General features: G+C 42.2%; 1 protein-coding gene across 1 annotated transcript in view; it reads left to right on the top strand.

Moving 5' to 3' along the window:
• Positions 1-14523, top strand: part of PAPOLG (poly(A) polymerase gamma) — a 91615-nt gene that overhangs the window by 14138 nt on the left and 62954 nt on the right. Inside the window, exons 6-8 of the mRNA XM_054021826.1 lie at positions 4802-4855; positions 8713-8824; positions 10001-10090. Of these exons, the coding sequence (XP_053877801.1) occupies positions 4802-4855; positions 8713-8824; positions 10001-10090 (256 nt within the window). The remainder of the gene's footprint in view (positions 1-4801; positions 4856-8712; positions 8825-10000; positions 10091-14523) is intronic.

Raw genomic sequence — 14523 nt, 5'->3', positions numbered from 1 at the left:
AACCTTAAAACAAGCTTTTTTTGGGAGGTGGGGGTGGGATGAAAGCTGTCTCTTAAGAAAATGACCCTAAACTTGGTTCAGTAACTCTGCCCAGTGCCCCCCCTGAGTTAATCCTAGTTTCAGTATCTAGCAATTGGTGGAAACCATAAGAGAGAACAGAATTATCAGACACATAGATAAACGGGATATATTGGGGAAGACTTTGTAATGATCTTGGGGTTCATTAAATAACAAACCAATCAACAAGAAAGGAATAAAACTTTAATAAAACAAACTGGAGAGCTTCTGTAGTGCGCTGCTGCACACAGCCAATTTGATGTTCCCAATGCCTGCCTCCAGGGTACATCTCCAAATTCCTATGCTCATAATACCCCTTATGAGGGAGCATCTCTAAATTATACTCTTCTACAAACATATCCTTACAGACTCAACATGGCTTTTGTAAAGGGAAGTCATGTCTTGCCAATCTATTAGAATTCTTTGAGGGTGTCAACAAGCATGTGTATGAGGGTGAACCAGTGGATGATAAAAGAACAGGAGTACTTGTGGCACCTTAGAGACTAACAAATTTATTAGAGCATAAGCTTTCGTGGACTACAGCCCACTTCTTCAGATGCATATAGAGTGGAATAAATATTGAGGAGATATATATATACACACACATACAGAGAGCATAAACAGGTGGGAGTTGTCTTACCAACTCTGAGAGGCCAATTAAGAGGGGAAAAAAAACTTTTGAAGTGATAATTAAGATAGCCCAGTACAGACAGTTTGATAAGAAGTGTGAGAATACTTACAAGGGGAGATAGATTCAATGTTTGTAATGGCTCAGGATTGAATAAGGACTGGGAATGGCTGAGTTGATTGTGTCTAGTTTGCATATCAATTCCAGCTCAGCAGTCTCTCGTTGGAGTCTGTTTTTCTGTTGTAAGATTCTGTGTGGACTCCTCCGGATGGTCGAAACAACAGACTGGATTTCTACATAGATTGCTTCCGTCAACGTGCAAAGGCTGAAATTGTGGAAAAGCAACATCACTTGCCCCATAACCTCAGCCATGCTGAACACAACGCCATCTACAGCCTCAGAAACAACCCTGACATCATAATCAAAAAGGCTGACAAAGGAGGTGCTGTCATCGTCATGAATAAATTGGAATATGACCAAGAGGCTGCTAGACAGCTCTCTAACACCATATTCTACAGGCCATTATCCTATGATCCCACTGAGGATTACCTAAAGAAACTACACCATCTGCTAAAAAAACTCCCTGATAAAGCACAGGAACAAATCTGTACAGACACATGCCTAGAACCCCAACCAGGGGTATTCTATTTGCTACCCAAGATCCATAAACCTGGAAATCCAGGACGCCCCATCATCTCAGGCATTGGCACCCTAACTTCAGGCTTGTCTGGTCTCTCCTCAGACCCTACGCTACCAGCACTCCCAGCTATCTTCGAGACACCACTGACTTCCTGAGGAAACTACAATCCATCGGTGATCTTCCAGAAAACACCATCCTGGCCACTATGGACGTAGAAGCCCTCTACACCAATATTCCACACACAGATGGATTATAAGCTCTCAGGAACAGTATCCCTGATAATGTCACAGCTAACCTGGTGGCTGAACTTTGTGACTTTGTCCTCACCCACAACTATTTCACATTTGGGGACAATATATACCTTCAAGTCAGCGGCACTGCTATGGGTACCCGCATGGCCCCACAATATGCCAACATTTTTATGGCTGACTTAGGGGACGAGAGCTAAGGAAGCGTTGTTCTAATGCCCCTACTCTACTTGCTCTACATTGATGACATCATCATCATCTGGACCCATGGAAAAGAAGCCCTTGAGGAATTTCACCATGATTTCAATAATTTCCATCCCACCATCAACCTCAGCCTAGATCAATCCACACAAGCAGTCCATTTCCTGGACACTACTGTGCTAATAAGCGATGGTCACCTAAATACCACCCTATACCGGAAACCTACTGACCGCTACACTTACCTACATGCCTCCAGCTTCCATCCAGGACACACCACACGATCCATTGTCTACAGCCAAGCTCTAAGATATAACCGCATTTGCTCCAATCCCTCAGATAGAGATCTTGTAGGTGCTTGTCTCTATCAAGCATTCTTAAAACTACAATACCCACCTGCTGAAGTGAAAAAACAGATTGACAGAGCCAGATGAGTACCCAGATGTCACCTCCTACAAGACAGGCCCAACAAAGAAAATAACAGAACACCACTAGCTGTCACCTTCAGCCCCCAACTAAAACCTCTCCAGTGCATCATCAGAGATCTACAACCTATCCTGAAAGATGATCCTTTACTCTCACAGATCTTGGGAGACAGACCTGTCCTCGCTTACAGGCAACCCCCCAACCTAAAGCAAATACTCACCAGCAACCACACATCACTGAACAAAACCACAGACCCAGGAACCTATCCTTGTAACAAAGCCAGATGCCAACTCTGTCCACATCTATTTAAGTGACATCATCATAGGACCTAATCACATCAGCCATACCATCAGGGGTTCGTTCACCTGCACATCTACCAATGTGATATATGCCATCATGTGCCAGCAATGCCCCTCTGCTATGTACATTGGCCAAACCGGACAGTCTCTACGCAAAAGAATTAATGGACACAAATCTGACATCAGGAATCATAATACTCAAAAACCAGTGGGAGAACACTTTAACCTGTCTGGTCATTCAATGTCAGACCTGCGGGTGGCTATCTTACAACAGAAAAACTTCAAAAACAGACTCCAACGAGAGACTGCTGAGCTGGAATTGATATGCAAACTAGACACAATCAACTCAGGATTGAATAAGGACTGGGAATGGCTGAGCCATTACAAACATTGAATCTATCTCCCCTTGTAAGTATTCTCACACTTCTTAGCCCAGTACAGACAGTTTGATATCTTAATTATCACTTCAAAAGTTTTTTTTCCTCTTACTTAATTGGCCTCTGAGTTGGTAAGACAACTCCCACCTGTTTATGCTCTCTGTATGTGTGTGTATATATATCTCCTCAATATTTATTCCACTCTATATGCATCCGAAGAAGTGGGCTGTAGTCCACGAAAGCTTATGCTCTAATAAATTTGTTAGTCTCTAAGGTGCCACAAGTACTCCTGTTCTTTTTGAGGATACAGACTAACACGGCTGCTACTCTGAAACCAGTGGATGATAGTGTAGTTGGACTTTCAGAAAGCCTTTGACAAGGTCCCTCACCAAAGGCTCTTAAGCAAATTAAGCCATCATGGGATAAGCCATCCTGGATCAGTAACTAGTTAAAAGATAAGAAACAAAGAGTAGGAATAAATACATTCAGTAATGGAGATAGGCAAGTAGTGGGGTTTCCCCCAAAGACCTGTACTGGGACTTGTGAGGTGGCAAAATTTGCAGATGATACAAAATTATTCAAAATAGTTAAGTCCAAAGCTGAGCAAGAAGAGTTAAAGGGATCTCACTTGACTGGGTAACAAAATGGCAGAATAAATGCAATGTTAAGTGCAAAAAAATGCACATTTAAAAAAAAAAACTACACCTATATAAAGGTGGTGTCTAAATTAGCTGTAGAAAGAGATCTTGGAGTCATTGTAGATAGCTCTCTGAAAACATCGATTCAATGTGTGATGGCCATCAAAAAATGGTCAGGAACCATTAGGAAAGAGATGATAAAACAGAAAATATCATAATGCCACTATATAAATCCATGGTATGCCCACACCTTGAATGCTGCATGCAGTTCTTGTTGCCCCATCTCCCAAAAGATGTATTAGAATTGGAAAAGGTATAATTTGTGTTGCCCTTCTTTGTTAAGGGTATGGAATAGTTTCTATATGAGGAGAGGTTAAAAAGACTGGGACTGTTCAGCTTAGAAAAGAGATGACTGAGGGGATATGATCGAAGTCTATAAAATCATGAATGGTGTGAAGAAAGTGAATAAGGAAGTGTTGTTTATCCCTTCACATAACACAGGGGCCACCCGATGATATTAAGAGACAGCAGGTTTAAAACAAACAAAGCAAGTGCTTTTTCATACAATTTACAATTAACCTGTGGAACACATTGCCATAGGATGTCATGAAGGCCAAAAGCATAACTGTGTTTTAAAAAAAAAATTAGATAAGTTCATGAAGGATATCAATGGCTATTACACAAGATGGTCAGAGATGTAACTCCATGCATGCTCTGGGTATCCCTAAACCTTCAACTGCCAGAGGCTGGGACTGGATGACAAGGGATAGTTCACTTGAAATTGCCCAGTTCTCTTCATTCCCTCTTGGTCATTTGGCACTGTTAGAAGACTGGATACTGGGCTAGATGGATGATTGACCTAGTATGGCCATTCTTATGTTCTCTCGTACTCCAAATTTCAAGGCAAGGCAATCCAAGTAATCATGTAAATTTTAGAGCAGCTAGGAGTCACATTTCAAACAAAGCTTTTCTCAACTTTGAAGATAGCTGAGTGTTAACTGTTGTCAGTTGCAATCTTACTGATTACAGTAGACAAATGTAAACACCTTTTTTTAAAAAAAAAAAAGTGGACTTTCCACCTTCCCAAGAGAAATGGGAAGACTTAACTAAGTATTGTATTGCATATATGCAAAGTAGTCTAGCAAATTGATTTGTTAGTATTTTTAAATACTGGTAAAATACTTTTTCTGGCCTTACACCCAGGAGGTAACAAAAGGTCAGAAGGTGAAACACAAGACTTGCTTTTAAAAATGCAAAAACTATTAGACTTTTTCCCTTCCTGCTTTACAGGCAATAGAAGATGCGTATGTACCAGTTATCAAGTTTGAATTTGATGGTATTGAGGTAAGAATTAAAACTTAGTGTCTAGTTAAAATGCAGATTATTGGTTTTTTGCTTTGGAATTTGGATGATATAACACTGGTTCTGGTCTCACTGGCACAACGAGCTATTTTGCAAGGTTATTCATTAGTACTCCAAAGTCTAAGGGCTTGTATACGCAGCTCTGCAGTTCAGATTATGGGGGTGTGAATTGCAGCATGCACCAAAGTGCTACACTGTAACTGCCACATGTGGACGCTGCTGGCATGAACTAAAAGACACCTAGCTTGGGTTAGGACCATGTTAACATGAGCTAGGTGCCTTTTAGTTCATGCCAGCAGTGTCCACATGGGGGAGTTGCAGCGCAGCACTTTGGTGCATGCTGCATTTCAGACAAGCCTTAAGGGATGTTTACACAGCAAAGAAAACCCCCCAGCTGGCCTAAGTCAGCAGACTCGGGCTGCGAGGCTGTTACATTGCTGTGTAGACTTCCGGGCCTGGGCCCGAACACTAGGACTCTTCCACCCTGCAGGGTCCTAGATCCCAGGCTCTAGCCCAAGCCCAGAAGTTTACACAACAATGAAACAGCTCCACAGCCTAAGCCCAAGTCAGCTAGCACAGGCCAGCCACGGGTGTCTAATTGCTGTGTAGACATACCCTAAGAGCTTGTCTCCACAAACAGTAAGCTGGGATGTGAATCCAGCCTGCAATAGGTTGCTGCAGTCTCCTTGTTTGTGTGCCCCCTGCTGACATGAATTAACAGTCTTGTTTCAAAGAGGACTAGATCAAAGCGTGTTAACAGACTGTTAATGTATGTCAGCAAAGTACTTGAACAGATAGTCTTATTGTGGGCTAGATTCACTCCCCAGCTGGCCCAAACTAAATGTTCACGTCCTTAAATTACTACAAAGTTAGTCAGGCTTTCATGTGGGCGATGCCTTTCCCCAGATTGCATATACTAAACTTCTATTTTAGGGTATGTCTACACTAGAAACGTAAATTGAGCTATATTAGGTTGATTGACTACCACCTCAGTAATTATTGCTGTGGTGCCTGTCCACACTAACCTCCTGGAGTCGGTGCTGCATGTCCTCCCCAGGTGTGCTTCCACTGGTCTGAGAGGCAGTGTGGGGAATTCAGAGGCCTGTCTCTCAGCTCTGCTTGCAGCTTGCCCCACAGGCTCCCAGCGGGCTGCCCCCATCCCTGTTTCCTACCAGGAGCGGGAGGGGGGAGAAGCTGCTCATGGCTTTTTGGCTCCCCACTGGGAGCTGGGCAGCCTGGTCAATTTCCCAGTGGGGAGCGGGAGCAGGGTCCAGTAGCCCAGGGATTTTTGCCCCAGCTCCCAGACAGGAGCAGGGTCTAGCCACCTGGGGTTCCTGCCATGAAATTGACAGAAAGCCAACAGCTGATGTAAGTAACACACACACTGCATTGCCCTAACTCTATGGACGTAAGCCCTATGCTTCTCATGAAGGTGGAGTTGTGAAGTCAATGTAGTAGGGCACTTATCTCATTGGGAGCAAGGCTGTAGCATAGACACTGACATAATTAGGTCGACATAAGCTGCCTTATGTAGACCTAACTGTGTAGTGTAGACTAGGCCTTAGTAGAAAAAATATCTGCAGGATGAAAATAAGAGCTAGGGTTTTGGGATACACATGTTCCTACTCAGTGACCCCTTTTCTTCTCCCTATTGCCGCTACAATGTATAGCATGAATTGACTTGAGTAAATGTGGTGAGACTTTCAAGGAAGAACCTATCGCATTAACAAAGCAAAACAGACTTGCCACCTTTTAGAACAGGATTTTCCAGTTTGTCCCTGAGGCCTCTTGTGACCCTTCAAGGAAACTTACTTAAATACACATTTTCTTATGAATTAAAAATATGTTCCCTGAGCCACAGACTCTTAAAATGAAGTCTTTGAATTAGCTCTCACTGCAGTGAGTGGAGAGTGTTGCAGAGGAAGGCAGTTCTGTGGAGTAGTTCTGGTGTGAGCCAGATGTGTGCTGAGCAACTACCGTCCCTTCTCTGCTGTAGCCACTTAGCTTCCTGCTGGCTGGCTACCATATTCCAGCAGAGGGAGGTAAGTAGCTCATTTGCTCCAGTCTGCCAGAGACCCAGAGCAGGATTTTGTCTCCAGAAACTGTCCCTGAGCAAGGGAAGGGGTTTCTAAGTGCAAAAGCTGGTGTTCTCTTCCCCCACATGGTTACCCTGGGAAAGACAAAGCTGGGAACTAGCAACCAGTTCTCTCTGAATCTCAGCCCCAGGTTCCTTGAGTCATCTGGCAAATGGTTCCTTAAGACTAAGCTGGGGAAAGGTGCAAGCACATTCCAGCAACTCTTGGGGCTGTGCAGGAGGAGCCATATGAGCTGGTTGAATACATTAGCTGGGCAAAATAATAAACAGGTAGTTGCAGAAACCAGTTGATCAAACAGCGAGATAGCCACATGGGACAAACGTGAAAGTTTGAGGAGCAAAAGTCGAGGCAGTGATGGCAAACAAAGGCTTCTAAAAGTTCCTCATTTAAGTCCTGGTTCACAGTGTCTGCCAGTTGCGGGGAATGCTGTCAGAAGTAAGTAGTGTATTTGAGGATCAGGGTGCTATTTACTTGTTCTATGTTGACAAGTTCTATGTGCTAATATAATAATATAATATGGAGCTATACCTCTCTCATAGAACTGGAAGGGACCTCGAAAGGTCAAGTCCAGCCCCCTGCCTTCAATAGCAGGACCAAGTATTGATTTTTGCCCCAAGTGGCCCCCTCAAGAATTGAACACTCAATCCTGGGTTTAGCAGGCCAATGCTCAAACCACTGAGCTATTCCTCCCTCCATACTTGTTCTATGGTTAATACCTAAACAGTACGTTACCAGAAAGTCTTGGCACTGTATATTGGTGTAGACTTTAACTCTTTTACAAAAGTAGCTTATTGTTTACAATCCCACTTAAACTGTCTAAATACTAAATATACATCAAGGAACAGGAGCTGCAAAATGAGAGGGAGTTTCAGAGAACTTAGGTAACGACTGGGTTTTTTTTTAGTCTTTCCTGTTTTGGATCACTATCTAAACAAGATATTGTATTTTGGGTCCTTATTTCCTTGAGATTAAGCACTGCTTTCATATAAGTAGGCCAGATTGCTATATATCCTCTCCCCCCCCCCCCCTCCCCAAAATGAACTGTATTACTATATTGCCTTAATATGTTGACAAGACAAGTCAGACTACTCAGAACAGTACATCTGCTCTGATGGGCGGATACCTCCTAGAAAAATGAAACTGTTGGCAGAGCAGTATAGTGTTGCTGATTTAACTAAATCAAAATCTAAAAATTCAGAGGATAGGAGATTAAGAAACAGTACTGAAAACTAGGGATGTAAATATTGGTTTTAAAAGTTAACTGGTTAAATTATATCATTTAACCGGTTAACCAAGGTCACTGCGGCCGGCCTGGCACAGCGGGGGCAGGGGTAAAAGTTAAGGTCGGTTAAGGGTAAGCGTAATGCTTATTTGTTTAGAAAACCTCCACTTCTTGAAAATTTTGTTTTGAAAATTAAATTATAGACAAAATGGCTTCTTCCCTTTTAATAGGCCGTGGGGGAGGGGGGGAGTGGCCTTTCCTGTCAAAAGAAAAAATGTGAAATTTCAAACAAAGCAAAAAAAAAAAAAAAAAAAAGTTTCCCATGAAACATACTTCTTGACACTTCCAGTATATGTCCTGTTTTCTTGATATATCTAATGCATTAAATCCTAATAATCTGGTAATGAACTCTCCAGATTTGCGCAGTTGTAGCATTCATTGAGGAGAATTTAAAATTGTTACTTAGCTTATACTTCTCTATAGATGCAAAGTATAATGCACTTTAAATTTTTCTTCCTAAGATTGATCTTGTGTTTGCAAGGCTGGCTGTACAGACTATTTCTGATAACTTGGATCTTCGAGATGATTCACGTCTAAGGAGCCTGGATATAAGATGTATACGAAGCTTAAATGGTAACTTCTGTTTTAATCTTAAACCTGATAACTCTTATTCATGTGGGATAAGAACATATTTTGTAAAATGTTAAGTTGAATTAGAAATGGACATGTATTTTGTTGACAAATTACTACCTTTTCCAAATTTGTACAGAAAAGACATTACTCCTGTTGCATAGATTCCTAATATTCTCCTGTATGCTTTATTGGATGAGATCTGAGATATTCAGATACCACCGCGATGGGTAGGTTAAAAAAATCTGGATAGATCAAGGTCCTGTCAGTTCTGGATATTAGACACTTTAATGGGTCGGGCAAATGTCTGACCATACCCAACATTTTCCTGCTTCTTTGTTCACTGTGCTTATGCCAGTTGGTTGCCTCTTCCACTACAGGGGGAGCTGTATTCCAGTACCACTGTATGTAAATAGCTAAAGCTGGGGTGGGCAACCTTTCAGAAGTGGTGTGAAGAGTCTTCATTTATTCACTCTCATTTAAGGTTTCGCGTGCCAGTAATACATTTTAACGTTTTTAGAAGGTCTCTTTCTATAAGTCTATAATATATAAGCTAAACTATTATTGTATGTAAAGTAAATAAGGTTTTTAAAATGTTTAAGAAGCTTCATTTAAAATTAAAATGCAGAGCCCCCCAGACCGGTGGCCAGGACCCAGGCAGTGTGAGTGCCACTGAAAATCAGCTCACGTGCCACCTTCGGCACGCGTGCCATAGGTTGCCTACCCCTGAGCTAAAGCATTTGACATGAGGTGATAACTATAAAAGTAAACTATTGCTATGAATTACTTAAAGTAAAGGAAGTCTTCTGATACTTCGAGCTTAACCTCACTACTCAGCAATCCTGAGTTCTGTCTAATTGTGTATGGCTTTTAAAATTTACCGACTTGGCTCTCGGATCCACTCCCACCTCCAAATGATCTCATGGCCTTTCACTTGTTAAAAATTGGTTGATTATAGCTGCAGCCTAAACTCTAAAAACCTCTGATATTCACAAGGTATGTGGATGCATACTGGAGGATACTAACATGTCTGCTAACCATATTTACAGTAGTAAACTATGGATCTAAAAGCAATTGTTATCCAATGCTTACTTTAGAAACCCTTTCACCAAGACAAAAAAGTGGTAAACTAGTAAAAACCTGAGATTATTAAATTTGCAATTTAAATCTCTCTTGCAGGTTGCAGAGTTACTGATGAAATTCTGCATTTAGTGCCACACAAGGAGAACTTCAGACTAACACTTAGAGCAATTAAACTGTGGGCAAAACGTGAGTAAAACAGTCATTCTTGATCTCTACCCAGAAGCTTAATTGTTCTTGAAAAGTTCGTGAAAATCTAGATAACTAAAGGCTGAGAGTAACATGTCCAACCACTTGAGGAATATTTCATGGGGTAACTCAGGAATCTTTTAAAATGCCAAACTTGCCATGTATGTGATTGTGAATAAGAACTGTGATCTTTATTTCAAAACTAAATTTTATTCCGACATGCTAAAGTAGTAAACACTCATAAATAGGGTATTGAGTAGTCATGATGCTAGGTAAATAGTCATACATAGAAGGTGAGGCAAATGTCTCCATGGGGGTCAAAGTAGCTTAAAGCATGTTCATATATTTGTCATGAGAACTGCTGAACACAACCTTTTTACACCATAACCCTCTACTTTTCATGTGCCTATTTGCACAATGGACTATATAAACTTAACTAACATTCTTCTTTAAGTGTCCTCTGCATATTTTCAGTCTTGGGATGTGCTGTTTGGACAATGGAATTTTCTGGTAAGAGTGCTCATTAGAGCGCTCCCACACCCTTTCTGCCCCTCACCCCAGTGTTTGAGTACATTCTGAGGCTTTGGCACCAAATGCTGCCTCAGTCTCTTCCAACTGCAATGGACAGATGGATGTGGACTTCTCTAGATCTCTTAGATCCATAGTTTAAGTGCCTTGGTGGTGGGTGGGAAGGAGGTGTTTTTTTGTTTTAATGTTTTTTTTTAAAGATTAATCAATTACTAATGTTAGGTTAGGTTTTAGGATAGTTCAGATATTCAGCAGGACTTTTTACAGGTGTCCATGGCAGATCTGAAGATGAAGAAACATGGCTTTAAAAGAGATCATGCCATGCAGTCAGACATCCTTATCAGATTTCTTAAATGCCTTGGGAAAGGCATTCCCCTTTGCCTTGCACTATTTATAGTACGTTCATTCCCCAGGCCAGAAAGACTCCAAGCCTTCTTATTGCAGGAAGCTTTGACTGCCAGACCTCTGGGATTGTAGGTGATGAAGAGATCTGAAGGAAAGGATAGGAGGCCTGAATAGGCTCAGAGTATTTCTGCATCCAAGCAGAATACCGTGGTAAAGGTGTCTGCCTCAGCACCAAGCTCCGGTTGCAAATCAATGGAGCTATCGGTACCTAAGACATCCAATCTGGTTCCAAAACACTCGAGCCCCTCTGACATTCTGGGGGGCAATCTAGACCAGTGGGGGGTTGTCAGCACTATCCTGCAAACTTAGGTGCCTCACAATGCTTTGCTGCTGTTGCTCTCACCTGGGCCACTCAGACTTCCAGCACGCAGGTAAAATCCGGAGTATCTGTGTATACTGAAGCCTGTTATCCACACATCAGTCACACTTTGGCTTCCACCAGGTTTGGTTATCACTTGCAAGGTGACCCCAACATATTCCCAGTCCCGAAGTTTTCCCCCAAAATGTGTTCTGTACTGTCCAGCCCTGTCCTGGACAGTCCAGGTAACTTAGAGGGGCAATGGATCCAATATTTCTACCCTAAATGGAGTTACCCGCACAGTTTAAAACACTGGATTAGTTTTGATTAAAGAACGAAACAAACTTATTTAACTACAAGGAGGTAGGTTTTAAGCAAGTACAAGTATAAAGCCGTAAAGTCAGAGAAATGGATACAAGAGAAACAAAGATAAAATGCTTCCTAGTACTAAAACTTAATAAACTAGACTTGGTTCAAGGTGAAGTACCTTACCATGTGTTCCCAGTAACATTGCTGACTGAATTCTCAGGCCAGAACCTGCTCCCAAAGTCCAAAGGCTGTTTCTTTCCTCTTCTTAAGGGAAAGACTGAGAGATGGTTAAGGAAAGATAACTTGGGATCTTTGCCCCTCACTTTTACAGTTCAGTCACACTCTGAAACACATTTTTCTGAGGGTTACCCTCAGATAAAATTCATTCCCACTGTGAGGATGGAGACAAGGAGTCCGGTGGTGAAAGAGGTTCCATACTGTTTGCTAAAATGTAGATTGATCTGTTCCTGCCCTGCTTCTTTGCCACAGAATCATCATTTGACAGGTGATTGCCCATCAATTTTGACATCTGGCTAGAGGCATCAGCTTGTCCTTTGTCTTTAAGAAACTGGTTTACCCAGACTTATCTGGTAAACACATTTCAGGCCTAATTTCAGCTTATGTTCATAACTTAACATATAATGTTGCTATATGCATTTCACCATGATATTATTCAGCAGCAAGTTATTAATTTTCAAATTATACCTCACAAGGCATATTTTGTACAAAGATTATTACAGTGGTTTGTAGGGAGGCGGTTCCAGATAAGGGACCCAAACAGCTAGATAACATACCAGAACAAAGAACTTCAGTACCAAGGAAAAGGAAGGCTAAATCAAAACATGTCTGACCTCCTCTCTCTGGTGACTCATCAAAAAAATTCTCACCATTATCCCTTCTACAAATTCCAATTTCAGTCATTTCACCAATAGGTTTCATTATTGGGTCTGCTTGTGTATATAGTTTTAGAAGTACCCTTAGTATTTATTTAGTTAGGATTTAGCCTGATGTGATGCCTTCACCAGGTTTTAAACACTGCCTGTTGTGTGGGGTGGCTATCCCTAATAGGGACCCCCCACACACACACACTGCGTTTACTCTGCCTTAGAGCACTTTCCTTTAAATGTGCCCTTCTCCATCTGTATGTCATTCAAAGAGCACTGGTGATTAGAGATTTCTGCTTGAAGCAGCACCTTATGGAACAGGCCATGAGCTTGCTTTGGTACTGGAGAACTCTGCCAATTGTCCAATCTCTCAGAGCACTTCAGAGCCGGTAGGGGCTGTTCCACAGTCAGATTCTGATTTCTATCTTAATTGGAAGAGAGATCATTCTCTGAGGAAAAGGAGTCACAAAATGGATGAGAGCCATTGCAAAGCTAGGAGAGATTCCTCTTCCTCCTAAGAGGAGTGCAGACTGACACAGAGATTCCTCTAGTACACAGGATAGAGGTGGGCTGTCTTACTCTCTTGTACTGAGATGAGAACAATTGGACAGCATACTGTCAAGTCCGGTACCAATGACATTGGTGTTGACACCGATTTGTTTCTGCTCTGACATATCAGGCAAATCTGACTTGCTTTGCCTTTCTGCCCCAGACATTCTATTAATTCAGCACCACTCAACTGTGGTGGCCTCTTCTGTGTTATCAATACCTCATAGACTGGGTTAGATTATTCACTGTTGCCAGCACTGTCTTCCGCACCGCTTAAAAATCAGGACACAGAGCTGAGTTTGGCCCCTTTATCGGTACTGAGGGGTCATCAGTGCAGCTACAATCTTCAGTAATGGATAGTTTAGGAGCAGACCACATTTGCAGGACTGGTACTGGGCTCGACTTCATGACTGATGTCCATTCCAGTGTCGTGTGAGTGCAATACCCCTACCGCTACTCCAGGCACCAGCTGCTTTGCCATCGACAGCATTGATGCAGCCTGTACGTTGGGCTTCAGATGAGTCTGGATGTTTGCCTGCTCTACCTGAGTGGTTCCTCCATTGCCACAGGACTTCTTGGAAGGTTCTTCAAGAGAGAATTTGGGAACATCTTCTGCCTCTCAGTCACCTTCAAAATACCATTCTCAAAAGTCTGAGACCTCCTGGGGAATCACTAGAGGTACAGATATTAGCACTGCTCCCACAGTAGAGATAAGGGTCTTGGTCCAGTTCCTGCTGGCCACCAATCCTCAATGGCCTCCTTGGGATGTTCCTCAATCTGCAAGGTCCCAATGCTTAGGTTAGTCCAGGGCAAGGTCACTGAACTTTGTTCATCTCCATTCTGAGCTAGTTTAGCCTCAACCATTGTTACAGGGGCAGGTGTTTCCACAGGAGATTTCATTGGTTCCACTTCATTTTTCTTTCTCCTTGCTGGATGATTCTATGGTGCCAGCTTCCTCTTGTCCTGTACCTGAGGATTTTAAGTCATATCAAGATCTCCTGAGGTGAATGGCTACAAGCTTGGGCATTCAGACAGAGTTTGTTCAGGACAGTACTAATAAGTTGGTATATTTTCTTGAGTTCTCTCCAGCGAGAGTAGCTCTCCCTATAAATGAAGCACTTTTTGGAGCCTGCAAAAATGTACCTTACGTTCCTTTCCACTCTCAGTGAAGCATACTGAAAAGAGGTATTGTGCCCTTATGCAGGGTTTTCAGTGCTTCTACTCTCATCCAGCCTCTAACTCACTTGTCATAACGGCAGCAAGTGAGAGGTTGTGTCAAGGGAGATATAAGTCAGCACCTAAAGACAGAGTCTAAAAGGTTAGATTTAATGGGAAGGAAAAACTTACTCAACCTCTTTAGAAATTCACATTGCTAATCAGCAGGTGCTGTTAGCCTCCTAATTTACAAAATCCTATGTCCAAATTTACATATAAATTGCTAGAATCCTCCAGGGAAGAGT

Source organism: Malaclemys terrapin, chromosome 3, assembly GCF_027887155.1.
Source record: "Malaclemys terrapin pileata isolate rMalTer1 chromosome 3, rMalTer1.hap1, whole genome shotgun sequence".
NCBI lineage: Eukaryota > Metazoa > Chordata > Testudines > Emydidae > Malaclemys > Malaclemys terrapin.
This window is presented reverse-complemented; position numbering and strand designations above follow the sequence as displayed.